Source organism: Lepus europaeus, chromosome 15 (genome assembly GCF_033115175.1).
Source record: "Lepus europaeus isolate LE1 chromosome 15, mLepTim1.pri, whole genome shotgun sequence".
Classification (NCBI taxonomy): domain Eukaryota; kingdom Metazoa; phylum Chordata; class Mammalia; order Lagomorpha; family Leporidae; genus Lepus; species Lepus europaeus.
In genome coordinates this window covers 762,362-784,880 of record NC_084841.1, presented here as the reverse complement: position 1 = coordinate 784,880, position 22,519 = coordinate 762,362, and the positions used below count along the sequence as shown (strand labels likewise).

General features: G+C 66.9%; 2 protein-coding genes across 3 annotated transcripts in view; both read left to right on the top strand.

Annotated features, from left to right (window-relative positions):
- Positions 1 to 2,586: 2,586 nt before the first annotated feature.
- LOC133774706 (proline-rich protein HaeIII subfamily 1-like) lies at positions 2,587 to 16,462 on the top strand. The gene is made up of 8 exons (XM_062212616.1): positions 2,587 to 2,726; positions 4,053 to 4,249; positions 4,474 to 4,630; positions 4,792 to 4,861; positions 4,944 to 5,021; positions 5,068 to 5,118; positions 5,202 to 5,336; positions 16,265 to 16,462. Exons 1-8 carry the CDS (start codon positions 2,587 to 2,589, stop codon positions 16,460 to 16,462), a joined length of 1,026 nt encoding a protein of 341 aa, XP_062068600.1.
- The window catches only part of CLPTM1L (CLPTM1 like), a 24,172-nt gene continuing 18,006 nt past the window's right edge, over positions 16,354 to 22,519 (top strand). The window contains exons 1-5 of one of the 2 annotated variants that reach the window (XM_062211799.1): positions 16,354 to 16,644; positions 16,832 to 16,932; positions 18,993 to 19,182; positions 21,517 to 21,659; positions 22,337 to 22,415. In XM_062211799.1, the coding sequence (XP_062067783.1) occupies positions 16,483 to 16,644; positions 16,832 to 16,932; positions 18,993 to 19,182; positions 21,517 to 21,659; positions 22,337 to 22,415 (675 nt within the window). In that variant the 5' untranslated portion in view covers positions 16,354 to 16,482. Of the gene's footprint in view, positions 16,645 to 16,831; positions 16,933 to 18,992; positions 19,183 to 21,513; positions 21,660 to 22,336; positions 22,416 to 22,519 lie in introns of both variants that reach the window. The other variant, XM_062211798.1, reaches the window with a different exon arrangement.

Below are 22,519 nucleotides of genomic sequence, written 5' to 3'. Positions count from 1 at the left end.
TAAGTGAACAGCAGGTTCTGTGGTGAGGCTGAGGGGGGTGGTAGAGGGGGAGGCAGAGACACAGAGAATTCTGCAAGATGCGAGCAGGTCAGGCCTAAGAATTGTGTGTCCTCCTCCAGGTGGTGACCGGTCAGCCCGCTGTGCCCGGGGCCAGAGGAGTTCCTGGAACTCAGGACTCAGGGGACACTGGTCAGACCTCAGCCTGGCCGGTCCTGCTCTGCCCTGATCAGGGAGGAGGCCCAGACGGGGCCCTGTGGGCACAGAGGTGGCTGTGGGGAGACTGGAGGGCGAGGCGTGCAGGGTGCACCGATGGCGGGAAGGGTGCCCTGTGGGTAGGGTCTGGCTCCCAACCTCATGCAGCTCATTTCATCCCAGGTCCCAGGGTGGTGGTGCTGGGCAGGGCCATCAGGTGGTGTCCGGGGGGTGGGCCTGCAGGGAGCCCTGGGGTCCCTGGGGTGGCGCCCACAGGCCGTTCTCGCAGGAGGTGGTCTGTCAGCCCAGGCGGGGCCCTGGATCCCTGTGACCTGTGCTGAGTTCTCACCCCACCACGGCGTTGTGTGGCCTGGGCAGGTGGACAAACCCAGGGGGCTGCCTTCTCCCCGACTTGAGCCTGTGAATCTGATGTGAAATCCAGCTCCTGCCGTGGTCAGCGTGTGCCGGGGCTCCTGCGCCAACTCCCCACGGCCCCCGCAGGCTCTGCACAGCTTTGCACACAGCGTGCACGGCGCAAATGCAGAGGGACCAGGAGTGCAGGTCACAGAACCAGCTCAGACCGGCCAGGTGTGGACAGGGACAGCTGTGCAAACCAGCCCCAGTGTGGGCAAGCTGTGGAGGCACCGGGCAGGCGGGCAGGCCTCGGGGCCAGGGGTCCTGTGGGCACCTTGCTGTCCTTCATCTGGTGGGGGACCCTGCGGCACACGGGGCCGTGTTGCCCGGGTTGAGTCTGGCTCGGGGACGTAGCAGGGTAAGCAGACGTGCTGCTCACATTCCCAGACCACGTCCAGGCTCCAAAATGTCCACTCACGTGGTCCAACTACAGCATCGCACTTTGTGTTCCGTCCCCGCCCGGCCTTGCTCCTGGCCAAGGGCTTTAAACTCAGCAAGGGAAACCGGGACACCGGAGCCCCCTCCAGCAGCAGCCCTGCCCCTGGGTGCCCAGGAGCGGCTGGCCCACCGAGGGCAGCGGCCACGCAGGTGCTCTGATCACAGGTGTCAGACAGGGAGGTGCACGGTGGTGGCCCGGCGGTGGACGGGAAACTGGCAAACTGCACATGGCTGTCCTGGGCGGCCAGCAGGCTCCTGCTTACGTAACTGAGCCCCCGAGTGGAGCCAGTGCTGAGGCCGCGCTGTGTTTGCCTAGAGTCTGAATAACTCCGCCTCGTCCCTGCACCCCTCTCCACCAGTCTGTTTGCTGTGATTAGAACCTGGCCGGGGTGCATATTTGCACAGCATTAGTGGTTCAGAAAGACCCCTCGTGAGCGGCCGGTGCGGCCCTGGGCCCCGGGTTAAGCCCACTCCCGTTTGGAATCAGAGGTTAATATTTGGAGTAGCTTTCCGGTGTGTGCATTCCGAGGTGGCGCGCTGCCCCGCGGCGATTAGAGCTGCTCATCTCCTGTGAGCCTTCCTCACACAGGGAAGCCGCACCCGAAAGCTAAACAGCTCCTGGCCTGCAGCATGCACATCTCAGGGCTCAGGAGCGGGGGCAAGCTCGCCTGTGGCTCTGTCCCTCGAGCTCTGCTCCGAGTCCACCCTGGCCTCTGGCCTCGGGACGCGGGCCCTACGCGGGGCGACGTCCTACCTCCGCTCTGTCCCGTCCATCCCGTCAGCTGTTCTGGGACGCGGGCCCTACGTGGGGCGACGTCCTACCTCCGCTCTGTCCCGCCCCACCCGTCAGCTGTTCTGGTCACTTTGGCAGGACTCGGGGCCGGACCACTTGGGCACTGTCCCCTCCAAGCCGGTTCCCAGCTGCCTGTGCCTCGGCGTACTCCCCTTCAGCAGCCTGGGATGTGGTCAGAACCCCTGGGCAGGTAAAGCCGAAAGGGCCTGGTGCATGGGCGCAGCTGGGAGTCCAGTGCTGCTCCGTCAGCTGTTGCAACGCCTCGGTTAAAAAACTCCATCAGCACTCGGCTTCCTACCAGACCCGGCGAGCGGCGGCAGCTTCCACAGAAGACGTTTTCCCGAGACTTGGGGCCGCGCCTGCCCGTGCACATCGTGGCCGCACTGTCCCTGTCCCCCTCTGCCTGTCCAACCAGGCACCAGCTGCTGGGGACAAGCTGCGTGGCTGTCGGTGCCTCAGACGGTGCACAAGGAGCCAGGTGATGACGGCAAGTGCCACAGAAGGCGCAGGACACCTGCTGCCCACGCGGAGGTCAGCACCAGCCAGGGGGGCCCTGGAACGTCCACACGTTCCTTCTGAGCGGAGGCTCCCTGCTGCCAGGACGCTCACGCCACCGCCACCCGTGGTCACTGAGTGGGGCCGGCGCCCATGTCTCCCTGTCGCGGTCACGACTCCCTGCTTGGGGCACAGACTCGAGGGCCTCTGCCCGGTGTCCCGGCTGCCTGGAGCCGCAGCACCCAGTGGCGGGGATGCAGGAGCAGGACCCGGCCACTTCGCCACTGCCCCTGCTGCCTGTGACCCTGGGGAAGCAAACGGTGGGCGCAGAGCTGCAGGCCCTCTGGAAGCTTGAGGAGGCCCCAGGCCAGCAGGAACCCAACCCTGCCAATAAGTGAGGCGCCTGGACAGGGGTCCTTCCCCGCTGAGCCCCAGCCCCGGGGTGTGGGGTACCCCAGGTGTGGGTATACATGTGTGCACAGGTGTGGGGTATACACAGGTGTGGGGTGTGCACGAGTGGGCGTGCATGTGTGTAGAGCTGTGGGGTGTACACATGAGTGGGTGTGCCCAGGTGTGGGTGTGCATGTGTGTAGAGCTGTGGGGTGTACACGAGTGGGTGTGCCCAGGTGTGGGTGTGCATGTGTGTACAGCTGTGGGATGTGCTCAGGTGTGGGTATACACAGGTGTGGGTGTGCCCAGGTGTGGGGTATACGTAGGTGTGGGTGTGCCCAGGTGTGGGGTATACGTAGGTGTGGTTGTTCCCAGGTGTGGGGTGCACAGGTGTGGGTGTGCCCAGGTGTGGGTGTTCCCAGGTGTGGGGTATACACAGGTGTGGGTGTTCCCAGGTGTGGGGTGCACACAGGTGTGGGTGTGCCCAGGTGTAGGATCCTGTCACCACAGCGGGCACTCCCAACTCGGTCACTTCCTACTGCCACTGCCTTGGGTCTCAGCGTGAGACTCGGGGTGACAGGAAGCTGCGAGCCATGAATCTACAGGATGAGCTAACGGGACGGGACAGTGTGTCCAGGCCTTGCTGGTGACAAGGGCGCCCGCCACAGTCAGGAGCTGAGGCTCCAGGGCCAGCCTGGGAGGGGGGCCCTCCAGAGGCTGTGTGTCACTCACACCGCACCCAGGAGGCTCTGCCACAGCCCTCTGCGATCCCGCACAGCCGGATACACACGACCCAACCCTGCTCAGCTCAGGTTCCTGCCCCGCCGTGCTCCCAAGGCCCCCAACCTTAACCGGGTGCCTGTGTGAGGGGAGGACGCCGGGCAGGACACTCCTCATCCCAGCCCACCCTCCTCCTCCTCCTTCCAGGGACTCCGAGGACCATGGGGCGCTGGCGGCTGGGCCTCCTGGGGCCTTGCTGTGTCCTGCCCCTCCCCGCGATGGCCATGGCAGTGCCCCTCGCACCCCCCAAATCAACCAGTGCCTGGCGTCAGCCGGGCAAAAGGATGCAGGGCGAAGCGCCCCCCACTGTGGAGGTGGGGTGGGGGTGGGGAGTCAGCAGCTACCGACCCCGCGCCCAGGCCAGGCGGGCTGCCAGGCAGAGCCAGGAGGTGGCAATTCTGAAATTGCTCTGTGCTTTTGAGAGCGGCGGGAAGGCATTTGTGGGTAATCAGCGGGGTAACTGAGTGCAGAGACCCCGCCCAACAGGCAGCAAGGCCGCGGCCGCCCCGAGGCCACCCCGAGGCCACCCCTCAACCCCCTCCGGGGACAGGGACTGGTGCGACGGCCTCAGGGTGTCCCGGTCTAAGGACCGAGGGGCCGGCCTCTGCCCGCACAGCACAGCCGCTGCCCGCACGCTGGGCACAGATCAGGGGTCCAGCTCCTTCCTCCGGCGGGAGGTTGGGGGCTCCCCGCCGGGCAAAGCCCCTGCTGAGCCCCGGGCACCCCGCGGGCCGCAGGAAGGCGTGGGTGCGGCGCATCCCAGGACCTGGAGCCAACCCCGGGCTGGAGCAGCAGCTCTGGGCCCCGTGGAGGTGGACGCGGGGGCCGGGGGGCTGGGCGCGGTGGACGAAGGGAAGGCATCCTGCCCCCCCCCCCCAGCCCAGCGCAGCAGGCCGCCCGGGCGGGCCCCAGCGCTGACCTAGGGGACGCCCTGTCTTCCTCCCCCTCCGCTCCACCGCCACACCGCCCAGGCGGCCGCCCAGGGGCCGCGGGCGCCCGGCTCCGGGGCTGGGTCCGCTGTGTCCAGACCCAGGTCTCCGGGGGCTCCGGGGACTGCGCGCCCCTCAGAGAGCAGCGGGGTGCGTGCCGGCCGGTGACGTCACGCGCTCGGCGGGGGCGGGGTCGAAGGTCGGCGTGCCCGGGCTGACCAGGCGGCGGGGCGGCGGGGCCGGAGCCCCACGCCCGTGGACACTGCGGCCGCGGCTCCCGCCCTCCGCCCCCCGCCTCGAGGCCCTGACAGGACCGGCTGGCGACCCTCAGGCGCCCCCCCTCAGGCGCCCCCTCCTCAGGTGCCGCCCCAGGTGCCGCCTCCCCCAGGTGCCCCCTCCTCAGGTGCCCCCTCCTCAGGTGCCGCCCCAGGTGCCGCCTCCCCCAGGTGCCGCCCCCCCCAGGTGCCCTCTCCTCCTCAGGTGCCCCCTCCTCGTGTGTCCCCCCTCCTCAGGTGCCGCCCCCCTCCTCAGGCGCCCCCTCCTCAGGCGCCCCCCCTCAGGCGCCCCCTCCTCAGGTGCCCCCTCCTCAGGTGCCCCCCCAGGTGCCGCCCCCCCCAGGTGCCCTCTCCTCCTCAGGTGCCCCCTCCTCCTCAGGTGCCCCCTCCTCCTCAGGTGCCCCCTCCTCAGGTGCCCCCTCCTCGTGTGCCCCCACTCCTCAGGTGCCCCCCCCCTCAGGTGCCCCCTCCTCCTCAGGTGCCCCCCCTCCTCAGGCGCCCCCTCCTCAGGCGCCCCCTCCTCGTGTGCCCCCCCCTCAGGCGCCCCCTCCTCGTGTGCCCCCACCTCAGGCGCCCCCCCCTCAGGCGCCCCCTCCTCAGGTGCCCCCTCCTCGTGTGCCCCCTCCTCAGGTGACGCCCCTCCCCCTCAGGTGCCCCCTCCTCAGGTGCCCCCCCTCAGGTGCCGCCCCCCCATGCCGCCCCCTCCTCAGGTGCCCCCCCTCAGGTGCCGCCCCCCCATGCCGCCCCCCTCCTCAGGTGCCCCCCCTCAGGTGCCGCCACCCTCCTAGGTGCCCCCCCTCAGGGTGCTGCCTTCTCAGGTGCCGCCCCCTCAGGTGCACCGGGGACGGCCCACGGGGAGAGGCGGGGACTCGCACGGGGATGGCCCGAGGGGAGAGACCGGGGAGTGGGGCCGCGGGCAGAACCAACCAGGCCAGCGCGGGATCTGTGGTCCCGCCCCCAGGGCCGGCGAACGGTGGCTGCCCCACGGGCGCCCGAGGGACCAGGCAGCCACGCAGCACCGCACCGCCAGACCCGTGTCCTGGTGACCTCAAGGCTGACCTTGGGCTGCTCCTCTGTGCACAGGTTGAGGTTTTTTTTAAGATTTATTTATTTGAAAGGCAGGGTTAACAGAGAGGCCGAGAGAGAGAGAGAGAGAGAGAGAGAGAGAGAGAGAGAGAGAGAGAGAGGTCTTCCATCCGCTGGTTCACTCTCCAGTTGGCCACAACGGCCAGAGATGCGCTGATCCGAAGCCAGGAGCCAGGAGCTTCCTCCAGGTCTCCCACGCAGGTGCAGGGGCCCAAGGACCTGGGCCATCCTCCACTGCCTTCCCGGGCCACAGCAGAGAGCTGGATGGGAAGTGGAGCAGCTGGGACAGAACCGGCGCCCATATGGGATGCGGGCACTGCAGGCTGCGGCGTTACCTGCTATGCCACAGCACCGGCCCCAATGGCTTTTTTTTTATTATTATTTTTTAAGATTTATTTATTTTGAAAGAGTTACAGAGAGAGGAGACACAGAGAATCTTCCATCCGCTGGTTCACTCCCCAGATGGCCTCAACAGCCAGGGCTGGGCCAGGCTGAAGCCAGGAGCCAGGGACTTCTTCCAGGTCTCCCACGTGGGCGCAGGGGCCCAAACACGTGGGCCACCTTCCGCTGCTTCTCCCAGCTTTCGCAGGGAGCTGGGCAGGACTTTGGCTTTTTAATCACTCTTCTGCACAGGTCTTCAAACAGGTGTATTGCTGGCTTCACAAAGGACAGCACTGACGCCATGCACGTCACTGGGGGCTGGGGCTGGCGGGGCGCTGGCTGCAGGGGCTGGGCGGGGCGGGGCGCTGGCTGCAGGGGCTGGGGCAGGGCGGGGCGCTGGCTGCAGGGGGCTGGGGCTGGGGGGCGCTGGCTGCCGGGGCTGGGGTTGGCGGGGCGCTGGCTGCAGGGGCTGGGGATGGCGGGGCGCTGACTGCAGGGGCTGGGGTTGGTGGGGCGCTGGCTGCAGGGGCTGGCGGGGCGCTGGCTGCAGGGGGCTGGGGCTGCGGGGCGCTGGCTGCAGGGGCTGGGGTTGGTGGGGCGCTGGCTGCAGGGGCTGGCGGGGCGCTGGCTGCAGGGGGCTGGGGCTGGGGGGCGCTGGCTGCAGGGGCTGGGGCTGGGGGGCGCTGGCTGCAGGGGCTGGCGGGGCGGGGCGCTGGCTGCAGGGGCTGGGGCTGGCGGGGCGCTGGCTGCAGGGGCTGGCGGGGCGGGGCGCTGGCTGCAGGGGCTGGGGATGGCGGGGCGCTGACTGCAGGGGCTGGGTTGGTGGGGCGCTGGCTGCAGGGGCTGGCGGGGCGCTGGCTGCAGGCGGCTGGGGCTGGCGGGGCGCTGGCTGCAGGGGCTGGGGTTGGTGGGGCGCTGGCTGCAGGGGCTGGCAGGGCGCTGGCTGCAGGTGGCTGGGGCTGGCGGGCGCTGGCTGCAGGGCTGGCGGGGTGGGGCGCTGGCTGCAGGGGCTGGGGCTGGCGGGGCGCTGGCTGCAGGGGCTGGGGCTGGCGGGGCGCTGACTGCAGGGGCTGGGGCTGGCGGGGCGCTGGCTGCAGGGGCTGGGGCTGGCGGGGCGCTGACTGCAGGGGCTGGGGCTGGCGGGGCGCTGGCTGCAGGGGGCTGGGGCTGGCGGGGCGCTGGCTGCAGGGGGCTGGGGATGGCGGGGCGCTGGCTGCAGGGGCTGGGACTGGCGGGGCGCTGGCTGCAGGGGGCTGGGGTTGGCGGGGCGCTGGCTGCAGGGGCTGGGGCTGGCGGGGCGCTGGCTGCAGGGGCTGGGGCTGGCGGGGCGCTGGCTGCAGGGGGCTGGGGTTGGCGGGGCGCTGGCTGCAGGGGCTGGGGCTGGCGGGGCGCTGGCTGCAGGGGCTGGGGATGGCGGGGCGCTGGCTGCAGGGGGCTGGGGTTGGCGGGGCGCTGGCTGCAGGGGCTGGGGATGGCGGGGCGCTGGCTGCAGGGGGCTGGGGTTGGCGGGGCGCTGGCTGCAGGGGCTGGGCTGCGGGCGCTGGCTGCAGGGGCTGGGGATGGCGGGGCGCTGGCTGCAGGGGGCTGGGGTTGGCGGGGCGCTGGCTGCAGGGGCTGGCGGGGTGGGGCGCTGGCTGCAGGGGCTGGGGATGGCGGGGCGCTGGCTGCAGGGGCTGGGCTGGCGGGGCGCTGGCTGCAGGGGCTGGGACTGGCGGGGCGCTGGCTGCAGGGGGCTGGGGTTGGCGGGGCGCTGGCTGCAGGGGCTGGGGCTGGCGGGGCGCTGGCTGCAGGGGCTGGGGCTGGCGGGGCGCTGGCTGCAGGGGGCTGGGGTTGGCGGGGCGCTGGCTGCAGGGGCTGGGGCTGGCGGGGCGCTGGCTGCAGGGGCTGGGGATGGCGGGGCGCTGGCTGCAGGGGGCTGGGGTTGGCGGGGCGCTGGCTGCAGGGGCTGGGGCTGGCGGGGCGCTGGCTGCAGGGGCTGGGGATGGCGGGGCGCTGGCTGCAGGGGGCTGGGGTTGGCGGGGCGCTGGCTGCAGGGGCTGGGGCGCTGGCTGCAGGGGCTGGGGCTGGCGGGGCGCTGCTGCAGGGGCTGGGGATGGCGGGGCGCTGGCTGCAGGGGCTGGGGCCGGCGGGGCGCTGGCTGCAGGGGGCTGGGGTTGGCGGGGTGCTGGCTGCAGGGGCTGGGGCTGGCGGGGCGCTGGCTGCAGGGGCTGGCGGGGTGGGGCGCTGGCTGCAGGGGCTGGGACTGGCGGGGCGCTGGCTGCAGGGGGGCTGGGCTGGCGGGGCGCTGGCTGCAGGGGCTGGGGCTGGGGGGGGCGCTGGCTGCAGGGGCTGGGGCTGGCGGGGCGCTGGCTGCAGTGGCTGGGGATGGCGGGGGCGCTGGCTGCAGGGGCTGGGGCCGGCGGGGGCGCTGGCTGCAGGGGGCTGGGGTTGGTGGGGCGCTGGCTGCAGGGGCTGGGGCTGGCGAGGCGCTGGCTGCAGGGGCTGGCGGGGTGGGGCGCTGGCTGCAGGGGCTGGGACTGGCGGGGCGCTGGCTGCAGGGGGCTGGGGCTGGCGGGGCGCTGGCTGCAGGGGCTGGGGCTGGGGGGGCGCTGGCTGCAGGGGCTGGGACTGGCGGGGGCGCTGGCTGCAGGGGGCTGGGGCTGGCGGGGCGCTGGCTGCAGGGGCTGGGGCTGGGGGGGCGCTGGCTGCAGGGGCTGGCGGGGCGCTGGCTGCAGGGGGCTGGGGGCTGGCGGGGGCGCTGGCTGCAGGGGCTGGCGGGGCGCTGGCTGCAGGCGGCTGGGGCTGGCGGGGCGCTGGCTGCAGGGGCTGGGGCTGGCGGGGCGCTGGCTGCAGGGGCTGGCGGGGCGCTGGCTGCAGGCGGCTGGGGCTGGCGGGGCGCTGGCTGCAGGGGCTGGGGCTGGGAGGGCGCTGGCTGCAGGGGCTGGGCTGGGGGGGCGCTGGCTGCAGGGGCTGGGGCTGGCGGGGGCGCTGGCTGCAGGGGCTGGCGGGGGCGCTGGCTGCAGGCGGCTGGGGTTGGCGGGGCGCTGGCTGCAGGGGCTGGGCTGGGGGGGGCGCTGGCTGCAGGGGCTGGGCTGGGGGGGCGCTGGCTGCAGGGGCTGGGGCTGGCGGGGCGCTGGCTGCAGGGGACTTCCCGGGCCACTGCCCCTGCGCGCTCTCCAGTCAACACGGAAGCACCAGCGCGCAGGATGCAGACAGCGACCTCGCTCCCCCGCGCCTGGCCCCGTGCTTGTTCTTCCTCACGTCTGTCCCTAGGTGGCGCCAAAGCGACATCTTCCAAACTCCTAAAGCCACAGCTTGACTAAGCAGGAGCTCGTGTTTCCCGCAGCGTGCCCCCAGCTCCGGAGGCGCGTGCGAGGAACAGCAGCTTCCCAGGACCGCAGACGCGGGGGCCACCTGCGTCCCACGCTGGAGTTCCGGCCCTCTACCCCTGCTCCAGCTCCCCGCTGAGCCCCCTGAGGAAGCCAGGAGGGACGGCCAAGTGCTTGGGGCCCTGGATGGCGTCAGCCTGACCCAGCCCTAGCTAGTGGGGACATTTAGGGAGTGGACCCCTGGACGGAAGACACCTGTCTGTCTCTCCCTGCCTTTCAAGTAGACAAAAATAAATGGGAACTACTCTGAGATGCACTTCCTCATCTTCTGACTGGAAAGGCTCTGCCAGCAGGGCCGAGGGCCTGGCCGGGTCACACATTCCCGGGGACCCCGAAGGGGAGGGAGCCACAGGGGAGTGCATTTGCATTTACCACTGGAACTAGAATCACTTCGCTACCCCAAAGACACACTCAGGACAAGAGAAAACTATGTTCAGGTGTGTTCAGTGCCGCCCTGCTGATAAGGCCAGGCCTGGAGACAGCCCAGATGTGGGAAGGCTGGGGAGACCGGGGCCTCCGGGAATGGGGCCGCACAGCCGGAGTCCCAGGAGCATCCCTACCGCGGGCAGCTGTCTCGAGCACAGACCCTTGGCAGGAAGAGAGATGCAGAGAACTGAATGGAACTTTCCAGATGAGATACAACACCTGAACCGGAAAGTTCACAGGAAGAATCTAAGAGCAATCTGGGGAGTGCAGAAATATGCCAGCGAGCCTGAACACGTAGGCCTGGGAGCTCTCCACCAGCAGGAGCTTGGGGACGCCGGGCCAGGCAGAGGAAGACGCAAGCAGTAAACGTGATGAAGCCTTGGCAGGCACGCCTTCCGCCTGATGAGTCCCCCAAGCTGGACGAGCTGCAGGCGCCTCTGGCCGGGCAGAGGGGGCAGCCATGCGCCTGCATCTGCTGCCCAAATCGCTGAACTGACTTTGTAAAGTCCTTACGGCGCCCAGAGGAGGAGACCAGGGCGACGAAGGCAGCGCCACCTGCAGGCCGCCCGTCAGCAGCCCGTCAGCAGACTGGAACACCATCCGTTGACGCCCGTCGCCCAGAACTGTAATTAGTGGGAACACCTTCCACAAGACTGAAGCAAATTAAAAATGCTTTCATGCAAGGGACGGCTGGTGGAGCCCACCCCCAGCCGATCTGTAAAGCAAGAGCCACTGACGGAGGACGCCTGGGTCTACACAGAGGGATGGGGAGGGCAGAATGGACCCGTGTATGCACTGAGTGCAAAATATATTTTTGCCCATTTTTACGTGGTTTAAAAGAGAACGGCTGTGTGGAGTGGAAGTCACCATGTATCATGAAGTCAATGGCAAACATGAAAGGGAAATGCAGACGACAACAGAGATGGGCAGAGACCTTCGAATGCTCAAGGCAGATTGACAACTGTACAGAAAACACTGAGTAACTAAAAAAGACTCGCTCAGAAAGCAATAAAGATTATATTGAGGGGCTGGCTCTGTGGCAGAGCGGGCAAAGCCACCGCCTATGACAGCGCATCCCCTATAGGCAGCAGTTCAAGTCCCGGCTGCTCCACTTCCAATCCAGCTCTCTGCTATGGCCTGAGAAAGTAGTAGAAGATGGCTCAAGTCCTTGGGCCCCTGTCCCCTGCACCTGCTCCAGGCTTCTGGCTTCAGATCAGCCCAGCTCCAGCCATGGCGGCCATTTGGGAAGTGAATTAGTGGATGGAAGACCTCTTCCTCTCTCTGCCTCTGCTTCTCTGTAACTCTGCCTTTCAAAAAAATAAATCTTTAAAAAAATGAATGTAGTGAAAGTATAAAACTAATTTTTAAAAAGAAGGCAGAACCGGCCGGCCGTGGCTCAACAGGCTAATCCTCCGCCTTGCGGCACCGGCACACTGGGTTCTAGTCCCGGTTGGGGCACCGGATTCTATCCTGGTTGCCCCTCTTCCAGGCCAGCTCTCTGCTGTGGCCCGGGAAGGCAGTGGAGGATGGCCCAAGTGCTTGGGCCCTGCACCCGCATGGGAGACCGGGAGAAGCACCTGGCTCCTGGCTTCGGATCAGCACGATGTGCCGGCCGCAGCGGCCATTGGAGGATGAACCGATGGCAAAAAAGGAAGATCTTTCTCTCTCTCACTATCCACTTTGCCTGTCAAAAAATAAAAATAAAAATAAAAAGAAGGCAGAAGCAAGAAGAGAACGAAGACCTGCTGTGCCCTGGAGAAAACCACGTTGAGCACTGCACTCACTTACACGGCATAAGACCCAGTAAACGGCAGAGCTCGCCGCTGAAGGAGCACGGGGCAGCCACCTCCCAGGTCCCTGTGGGAAACACATTTCAAAGACGGGCACAATAAAGACAGAAAAGGAGCAGCCAGCCCAACAGTAGCAACAAAAAGCCAGAGCAGACTGAGCTATGCGCCCCAGGATGTTATGCGTGCTGGCTGTGTGGCCCAGCGGGTCTATCTCTGGGGATTAGGCCAGGAGAGACTCTGCAGCCTCAAAGGGCTGGTCCTGCATTGCTGGGGGCAGCCCAGGAGAGACTCTGCAGCCTCAAAGGGCTGGTCCTGCATTGCTGGGGGCAGCCCCATTCACACAGCAGCCCAGGCGGGCACAGAGCTGCTGCCCCCACCACAAAGGTGAATCCCACAGTGCAGTGCTGCGCTCAGGAAGCGCAGCCAGACGCAGAGGCCGAAGGACTCTGTGCTGTGCCATCTGGGACAGAGTTAACCCTCACAGTGGCAGAAAGCAGCGACCACAGCGGGCAGAGCACCGGACACCTTCCACATCTGTGCCCATGACAGGCGCCTGCGTGGGCAACCGGACTCCTACAACTGCACGCTGAATGGCTTTGGTAAAGTCATTGCACAGTAAAGGGTGAGGAGGCTAGCGGTGACAACCAGAGTAGTCTAAATGACAGCAGGCCATGAGGCCACGTGGGGGGACTGGCGTGCTGCTCCCCCGGTGGGCATCACGCACAGGGAGAGCTGGATCCCCTGCTCTCCCCTCTGCCGTCAGCCCACACACAGCTCATCTCAGCAACTGCAACGAGTCCAGCCGGTGACTTATTCTTGGAGGCCAAAAACCAAGGCAAAAGGTTTGGGACCACACCAAGCATCCTTCCAGCCCCGGGCTCCCTCAGGAGGGGCAGGCAGCGTGGGTCCTAGGAGAAAGTGCTGGGGTCCCTGTGCTCTGGACAGTGGCAGAAACATGGCAAGGGCAGTGCAGTGCTGTTATGTGGCCTGTGCAGAGCACGGCAGTACATGTGCCTTCCAAGCTCGCCCTGAGCCCTTGCTCCCAGGGCGGGGGAATGGTCAGCTAATGAGGGCCCCTAAACAGACCCACATCTTCAGAGGTGACCTCACGAGCCAGCACCGGGAGGGCTGCTCAGGAGACTTGTCGGTGATGGAGAGTTTTCCTGGTGGCCTAGGAAATCCTGCAAGGGCAGTATCCATGGCCAAGTGTCGGTGGAGGTGGGTGGGGTAGGTTCTTGCCTCTGAGCAAGAAAGAATTCAGACGTGAGACAGCGAGGTAGCAAGGTTTATTGGGGCAGGGCCTCTGCCAGAGAGGGAGGGAGCGCCCAGTCACTCAGAGCAGAGAAAGCAAGGTTGCGTGGGCCAGGAGGAGAGAGTGCACCTGGCAGGCCAGGTGGGCCGCTCAGCGGAGAGCGGAGTGCTGAGTGCGCAGTCGGAGTTCAGACTGGGCTGTATAAGGGAAAGGGGCCCAGTTCTTCCTGCCGCCTCCTCCCCCAGGACCCAGAGTTTGCTAAGTGTGCAATTCTTCCCAGGTTTCACGACTCAGTGCTGTCCAGACTGGAGCCCCACCTGGCAGGGCAGAGGGGCTTCTCCTGGGCTGCCCGCCTTGGAGGAAGGACACGATGGTTTTACTGCTCCATGTTACCAGGCCGACTGGTGCCCCCTTTGGTTATGAGCACAGAGGATTCTCCTGGGGGGGGGGGGCCTGAGCCCACCTGGAAAGTTATCAGGACCTAGCAGTGGGCAGTACTGGGCTGCCTCCTGAGGCTGTTACATTCCTCTCTGAAGAAATGGTTTTCCTCTGGCCCCTCTCTCACACATGGACTAATTTCCAACTTCCTGCCTAACACGAGGTGAGCCAGGCGCTGGGCAGCCCAGGACCGGACACTGCGGCTCAAGCCAGGAGCCTCCCTCACGAGCGAGCCGGGACGGAGCTGCCCCCAAAGCACTCCCCAGTATGGCTACCGTGGGCTTCGCTGCAAGGCACCAGCGTGGGACCAGGTGCTTGCCCCTTGCTTGCCCAGAGATACCTGCAAAGCCAGAGCTGAGCAGGAGGGTCTGGGGACAGGTGGCCCGGCAGGGCACAGGGGTCTGCTAACCACCGCCAGCTCCGGGCTTGTGCAGCCACTTTGGTGAGCCCTGAAGAGGTCAGAGCGCATGGGGAGAGAAGCCCAGCAGGGTAAGGAAAATGGGGCTCCATCCAGCTGCTCCTGGTGCGGGGACAGGCTGCCTCTGAGGCGCCCCTGGCCCAGGAGCCCTCCCCTTCCGTGGCTGAACCCTGTGCTGCCCAGGAGGTTCATGGTGTGGGGGTGCCGGTCCTGCCCCTCCATCGCCTGACCAAGGACTTCACACAGACGGGTCTATGGCGCCTGCAGCTCCCGCCATCGGGACTCCGAGGAATGCGAGCCAGGCGCAGCCGTTCCATCTGTGTTCTGGAAACTTCTGGTTCCGAGTACACAGCCTCCTTTGCCCAAGGCCCGCACGCGATGGGCTGACACAGCACTTCCAAGTTAACACGTTACCCATTAACCAGAAGCTGAGTCGGTGCAGGCCGATGCCCAGGCCCAGGGAGAGACCCCGAGTCCCTGCTTCTTCAGGGATGGGTGGCCCTGGAGCGGCGCCCCGCCGTGCAGGGGACAAGGGACAGGCGGTGCCACCGCTCCCTGGCCTTTACCACAACCACTGCCCAGTGCCCAGACAGGTAACACGGCACGCACCCTGGCTGTATGGGAACAGCACGGGGAGTAGCTCCTGGGAATCGAGAGCCAGCCACCATGCGGGGGGCTCTGGGAGGCACAGGAACACACACAACCCGACACGGTCCACACCTGCACCAGTGCACGGGGCCCTGGTCAGCGCCGTGAGCACAGTAGGACGCCCTCTGGGCCCCTTTCCCATGCCTGGATGCTCCTGTCACCCTCCGCCTACAGCCTCTCCCCTGGCAGAGCCTCGGAGCGGCTCCCACGCAAGGCTGCGTGTGGGCCTGGAGTCTGCCAGCAGCCCCACCTCCAAGGCCTCTCAGGGGACTTCTCCTTCATTCTGGGGCCCCGGATCCACCGCAGCTCTCTCTGGCACGCTTCTCGGCTGGGGTCTGGCCAGGGTGGGGCTGGCCACCCTGCAGCAGGGTCCCCCAGGCCCAGGCTGTGAGCTCGCCTCAGAGGGCAAATGTCCTGCACCACTGCCATCACCTCTGTGACCGCTGTTAATGGCGTGAGGGGTGGACATTGGCCCACGGGGCACCAATGATTCCAGCTCACAGCACTGGCCTGGAGCCCGGCAGGGAAAGGAGGCCACGGCCCAGAGCTCCTCCCCCGGCCTTTGGACTCCCCGCTGGACGGCCTGCCAACCCCCCATGCTCAAGCGGCTGGAGACCCCCGGCTTGTGGCCTTCGCGCACCTGCTGTCTGTGCTGGACAGGAAGCTAGAGTCAGCCTGGGGGGAAGGTCCGAGGAAAACCAGTTTCTTGGGAGAGGAATGTGACCGGCTCAGCAGCACGCCTGGGGGCAGCTGTCACACTGCGAAGTGCTGCCCACACCCCCAGGAACTGCACAGCCTCCGGAGGACCCTGGGGAAGCGCCCTCTGCCGGGCGCCAGGGGGCCTCCCGGCCTGGCGGCTCGGGCAGGGAAGCCCTGGGAGTTCTTCCTCATGCACACTCGGCAAACCCTTCGTCCTGGAGGGGGGGGAGAACCGAGCCCCTGGCAGCCCGCCCGAACAGACGGCGCTCAGGCCTCAGCGCGCTCCGGAGCCGCCGCCTGGCCTGCCTTCTCTCCACTACACCGCGTGCCGTCGCTTGCCCAGGCTGAGTGAGGCGCGCCCACCCGTCCGACGGGCCCGACCCCATCGCCCCCTGGGCTGCCTGCTCCCGGCTGCTCGGTCTCACGCCCGAATTCTTCCCTGCACGGAGGCCAGGCCTGCCCCACCCATCTCCGCTGGCTGCAGCGCCCAGTGGAGCCCGCAGCGGCCCGGGCCTGGGGGGACTTGACCGAGGCCGCAGGGCCAGCGCCCGGACGGCAGGGGCGACCGAGGGGGCCGGCCCAGCCCCGGGCCCACGGCCTCCCCTGTCCGGAGGCCAACTTCTCTGACTTGCCCCGAGCGGCCAGGACGCCAGCGACGCCCGTCCGTCACGGAGAAGCCAGCAGAGCGCCGGCCGGCGGGTCCCCGACTCCGAGGTCGTGACGGAGCTGGGTGCCCCCCGGCGACTCCGCTGCCCCCGGGCCAGAGGACGAGACCAGGGCCCGGGGCCACTTAGTCCGGGGATGCCGTGGCCGCTCTCCTAACGGCACCGCCGGGACACGCGGGAGCAGGTCTGGGTCCGCGTGCGCCGGGCTCTGCCCGCCTCCTTCCTTTTTATTCCCGCACAACCCGGCCGAGAAGGGCTGCGCGGGACCGCGGCCTCGGCCTCCCGCGTACCCCTCCTCTACCCGGCCTGCGGAGCCGGAGAGGAGCCCCGGGGCACGCCGGGAGGACGGCGCGGAAGGCTGACGTCACACCTGCGCCCCCGGCCTAGGCGCGCGTGCGCGGCTCCAGCTGCCCCGCTTCCCATGGGGCCGCGCGGCGCGCCCACTTCCGGCAAGCGCGGGCCCGGAAGCGAGAGTCCACGGCGCCGGCGGAGGTGGAGGGCTATGCCGGGCGGCCCGCAGCCGGCCCTCCCGCGGCGGTGGCTGCAGTCCGCGGCGGCTCTCCCGTGACCGGTGGCCCGCGCTGATCGGCGGGGCGGCGGGCGCCATGTGGAGCGGCCGCAGCTCCTTCACCAGCCTGGTGGTGGGCGTGTTCGTGGTGTACGTGGTGCACACCTGCTGGGTCATGTACGGCATCGTCTACACCCGCCCGTGCGCCGGCACCAGCAACTGCATCCAGCCCTACCTTGCGCGGCGGCCCAAGCTGCAGGTGGGCGACGGGGCCGGGGCTGGGTGAGGGGTCGGGGGGCTCCCCTTCCTCTCCCGCGAGACCCCCGGGCCTCGTCACCTGCCCAGGAGGCCCCAGACCCTGCTCGCCGCTACCTTGGCCTCCAGCCTGCGCGCTCGGGAGGGGCGTGCCGTGCCGGGGCGCGGCTGACCGTGCGCCCCCTCCCCAGCTGAGCGTGTACACGACCACGCGGTCTAACCTGGGTGCCGAGAACAACGTCGACCTGGTCTTGAACGTGGAGGACTTCGACGTGGAGTCCAAATTCGAGAGGTAGGGAGGACGGGGCGCCGGCGACAGGGGCGGGCAGAGGAGCCGTGGGTCCCGGGGGCCGGGGACAGGGCCGGGCAGAGGAGCCGTGGGTCCCGGGCGCCAGGGACAGGGCCGGGCAGAGGAGCTGTGGGTCCCGGGCGCCTGAGCGTTGGCCCGAAGGCAGCCGATGCCGTGGAAGCAGCAGGTGCCCGGCTGGCGGGGCCGGAAGCCGCTCCTGTCCGAGGTCTGCCCCCTCGGGGAGCTCGAGTCGCTGAGTGACGTGGCCGCCGTGGGTCAGTGTCCAGACGCTCACAGGAGCTTCGCTCATGGTTTTGGGAAGTGCAGTGCAGTCCTCAGAGTGCGTTCCCGAGCGTGTGACGGACATGTGGTGCTGGACTCGGTCCCTTTCCGCCTGGCCATGTCGGCCTGTGTCTGGCAGGTTACGGCCGGGCCGCCCGAGGTGGAGGCGGGACCTGCTGGCCTGTCCGTGTTCTGTCGTGGCTGCGTGCTTCGGAGGCTTTCGGGACGCAGCCGTGTGGGGCTTCCTTTCCCAGCCGCCTCCATCCCAGCCCTGTGCCCGTTCCCTGGACGGGCAGGCCGTACGGTGTCATTCCCGCAGATCTCCACGGCCCTAGGCGGGGCTCTGTGCAGGCCCAAAGCCCGCACCTGCCCGAGAGCAGAGCTGCTCGCACACCTGGTGATGCTGGCCGTGCAGCCGCACTTGCTCAGAACCTCGGCTGTGGAGTTTGTAGGAGAGGAGCAGGGAGACCAGGTGACCTGTGGACGGGGAGAGGTGGGAGACCAGGTGACCTGTGGACAGTGGGGAGGTGGGAGACCAGGTGACCTGTGGACAGGTGGGAGCAGGGGGACCAGGTGACCTGTGGACAGGGGGGAGGTGGGAGACCAGGTGACCTGTGGACAGGGGGGAGGTGGGAGACCAGGTGACCTGTGGACAGGGGGGGAGGTGGGAGACCAGGTGACCTGTGGACAGGGGGGAGGTGGGAGACCAGGTGACCTGTGGACAGGTGGGAGGTGGGAGACCAGGTGACCTGTAGACAGGGGGGAGGTGGGAGACCAGGTGACCTGTGGACAGGGGGAGGTGGGAGACCAGGTGACCTGTGGACAGGGGGGGAGGTGGGAGACCAGGTGACCTGTGGACAGGGGGAGGTGGGAGACCAGGTGACCTGTGGACAGGGGGGGAGGTGGGAGACCAGGTGACCTGTGGACAGGGGGAGGTGGGAGACCAGGTGACCTGTGGACAGGGGGGGAGGTGGGAGACCAGGTGACCTGTGGACAGGGGGAGGTGGGAGACCAGGTGACCTGTGGACGGGGGGAGGTTGGAGACCGGGTGACCTGTGGACAGGGGGAGGTGGGAGACCGGGTGACCTGTGGACAGGGGGAGGTGGGAGACCGGGTGACCTGTGGACAGGGGGGAGCAGGGAGACCAGGTGACCTGTGGACAGGGGGGAGCAGGGGGACCAGGTGACCTGTGGACAGGTGGGAGGTGGGAGACCAGGTGACCTGTGGACAGGGGGAGGTGGGAGACCAGGTGACCTGTGGACAGGTGGGAGTAGGGGGACCAGGTGACCTGTGGACAGGTGGGTACTATGAGCAGGAACCTGAGCTCTGTGGACAGCTGGGAATCGGCTTCCTGGGATGGAGCCGAGTGTGTGCCAGGCCAACGCCGTGAGAAGTGTGGCTGCAGACTCCGCTGGGTTTGACCCTGGGACGTGGCACAGTCTGTGCCCTGCGAAGGCCTGACGCTGGCCTTTGCGGCCGGAAACTGGCCATCTTTTGTACCCTCACGGAACATCGGTGAGTCTGGGGCAGCGTGCGGCTCTGTGGTGTGCCGTGGAAGCCAGCCGCTGTCTGCCAGGCCAGGCCCGGGCACTCGTGATGAGCGACTCTGAGCAGGGTGCAGTGGAGGCAGGACCGCGGGCTGGTCTCGGGCAGCTGGGTTTCGATTTTAGTGTCTCTGAGCTAAAATTAGCTGGCCTGCGTGTGAAGTATTTGAATAGCCTCCCGTGCACAAGCAGGACTGGAGACGCGTGCGCTCAAAGTGACCGTTTGTTGCGTCTTAGGACAGTCAACGTTTCTGTTCCAAAGAAGACGAGGAACAACGGCACGCTCTACGCCTACATCTTCCTGCATCACGCAGGGGTCCTGCCCTGGCACGACGGCAAGGAGGTGCACCTGGTCAGCTCCCTGACCACCTACATGGTGCCCAGGCCGGAGGAAGTCAGTCTGCTCACCGGGGAGCCTGCCGCCCAGGTCAGGGACTGCGTGGCCTTACGGGAAAGAGAGGCGTTTTGCCTGCCGCTGTCACACGTACTGTCTCCGTCTGGGCAGTGCCCATGGGTTGCATTTTACATTACAGATTGTCCGTCAGGTTGGGCGTGCAGGTCAGTTGACCTCTGTGGTCAGCACCTAGAGCTGGGCTCACACTGCGTAGTGTACGTAGTAGTCTTGGGTTTTTCTTTCTTTTTCTTTTTTTTTCTAGTAGATGTATTTATTTGAGAGGGAAAGAAAAGGACCTTCTTTTTTTTTTTTTTTTTTTTTTTTTTTTGACAGGCAGAGTGGACAGTGAGAGAGAGAGAGACAGAGAGAAAGGTCTTCCTTTTTGCCGTTGGTTCACCCTCCAATGGCCGCCGCGGTAGGCGCACTGTGGCCGGCGCACCGCGCTGATCCGATGGCAGGAGCCACGTGCTTCTCCTGGTCTCCCATGGGGTGCAGGGCCCAAGGACTTGGGCCATCCTCCACTGCACTCCCTGGCCACAGCAGAGAGCTGGCCTGGAAGAGGGGCAACCGGGACAAGATCGGTGCCCTGACCAGGACTAGAACCCGGTGTGCCGGCGCCGCAAGGCGGAGGATTAGCCTAGTGAGCCGCGGCGCCGGCCGAAAAGGACCTTCTATGTATTTCTCCCCCAAACGACCACACAGTTAGGGTTGAGCCAGGCTGCGGCCAGGAGCCAGGAAATCCATCAGGGTTCCCCACGTGGGTGCAGGGGCCCAAGCTGCTGCCTTCCCAGGCACATGGCAGGGAACTGGGTAAGAAGTGGAGTAGCTGGGACTCAGTCTGGTACGGGAGGTGGGTGACGCACGCAGCAGCTTAACCAGCCATGTCACAGCACTCGCCCCGGCCTGGGTTTATGGGAAGTCTCACGGACAGGCTGTGTATTCTCCATCTGTAGAAAGAGAGAAACAGAGCCCCCGAGTGGTCACTCACGGGCCGCAGGGGAAACACGAGGACTCCCACGTCTGTGTGGGGTCAGGGGGAGTTACAGCACAAGGGCGGGGGCAGCGTGTCCGGCACTCCAGGCACAGAGGGGCAGTGTCCCCGCGTGAGCGGCAGGTTAGCCTCCTGCAGTGTGTGCTCCCCTGTCTGCTGTGGCCCCTCTTTCCCCGGGCCCCGCGTCCTCGTAGGCACCCAGAGGGTCAGGGAGCAGTGGTGTGTAGCATGTGAGGCCATCTGAGGGAGAGCTGTGGGAAAACCATTTCTGATGTCAGTTATCGTAGCTACGTCGTATCCTTAGAAAGTAAACAGATGGCCGGCGCCGTGGCTCCACAAGCTAATCCTCCGCCTTGCGGCGCCGGCACACCGGGTTCTAGTCCTGGTTGGGGCACCGGATTCTGTCCCGGTTGCCCCTCTTCCAGGCCAGCTATCTGCTGTGGCCAGGGAGTGCAGTGGAGGATGGCCCAAGTGCTTGGGCCCTGCACCCGCATGGGAGACCGGGAGAAGCACCAGGCTCCTGGCTTCGGATCAGCGTGGTGCGGCGGCCATTGGAGGGTGAACCAACGGCAAAGGAAGACCTTTCTCTCTGTCTCTCTTTCTCTCACTGTCCACTCTGCCTGTCAAAAATAAAAAAAAAAATTTAAAAAGAAAGTAAACACACAGCCTTGGAACTTACCAGTTAGATCTGAGGCGCCGTATGGTTTCCCAGCAATCGGAGTTCCTGTGCTGAGTTTGGGCCCCTTTGGGCTGGATGCCGGGTCCTTGGCCATCTTCCTTCTGTGCGTGCACGGGGAGCTGACCCTTGCAGTGTCCTCACAGCTGCGGGGCTGTGTCACCTCCAGTCCAGGTCTGCCTGTCTGTCCCCGGGTCGCATGGCCGAATTTCTGGCATCCGTGAGCGTTTATTGTGGGCAGCCTCCGCTGGCCTTCTGTGAGAAGGAAGGGGGTGTGGCCAGTCTAGGGACACAGGCTGGGTCCCTGAGGCCCCAGCACAGCCCCGCTCCCCAGTCATAGCCAAGGGCAGCCGGTGTGTTGGCAGGTGCAGGTGCCGGCCGTCCTCCCAGCACCGGCCTCTGTGTCCCTCACTTGTTTATTTATTTAAGAGGCAGAGTTAGAGAGAGAGAGGTCTTCCATCTGCTGGTTCACTTCCCAAATGGCTGCAACAGCCAGAGCTGTGCTGATCCGAAGCCAGGAGCTTCTTCAGGGTCTCCCACGTGGGTGCAGGGGCCCAAGCACGTGGGCCACCTTCTGCTGCTTCCCCAGGCCACAGCAGGGAGCTGGATGGCAGTGCAGCGGCCGGGCCAGGAACCGGCACCGCAGGCGGAGGCCGAGCCCGCTGCGCCACAGCGCTGGCCCCTGTCCCTCGTTCAGCAGGTGGAGGCGGAGCAGAAGCCATCGAGTGCCCTGGACGAGCCGGTGTCTCACTGGAGGCCCAGGCTGACCCTGAACGTGATGGTGGAGGACTTCGTCTTCGACGGGTCCGCGCTGCCTGCCGACGTGCACCGCTACATGAAGATGTAAGTGCGCCCACTCTGCCCCTGGGGTACACGGCAAAGGGGTGACCCCAGTGACCTGCCAGCTCCTCCTAGCCGCCTCTCAGGGTCGCCCCAGAGGACCCAAGTGAGGGCTGAGGGTCCCTCGGTGCTCCTCACTGTTGGCTCTCACAGAGGCTTTGCCGCCGATGAGACCAGCTTGCCAGGTGCTGCCGGCGGTCTCACCGTCCGCTGCCTCTGCTGTGGCCTCCGGGCGTCGTTACCCAAGGTCCATCTAGCACCTGGCTCAGTCTCCTTTGCTGGTGCTGGTCCCCTGTGGGCCCTGTGTCTCCCTTGGCCTGGGGTGGGAGCTGGGCCCTGGCGTCCTTCAGGGAGGCACTGTAAGTGACCCCTCCCGTGTGTGGCCCCCGAGCCGCTGTAAACCTCGTGTTTGAAGCCGCAGCACGCACGCTGCTCCTAGTGCGAGGAGGCCCCTCCCTGAGCTGCAGGGCTCTGGGCCTCTTCCCCGTCCCCCCGTGGCATGGGCTCACTGCCGTCCCTTGGCCTCTGTGTGGCTGTAACTTCGGGGTCCGCTCCACCGCAGAGGTGCCCCGGGCTTAGGTGACGAGAAGGGGCCGTGGACTTCCGTGAGGGGACCTGCTTCCTGGGTGTGTGTAGCCCCTGCAAGGCCGCAGGCTTCACCTGGCCACCGCTCCCCCTAGGGTCCAGCTGGGGAAGACGGTACATTACCTGCCCATCCTGTTCATCGACCAGCTCAGCAGCCGCGTGAAGGACCTCATGGTGAGTGGTACCGCCCCGCTCACCTGGGCGCTGCCGCACTCAGCCCGCGCGAGACGGAGACCGAGGAGGCTGTGTCTGCCGCGGGGCTCGGAGCGGTGTGCGGG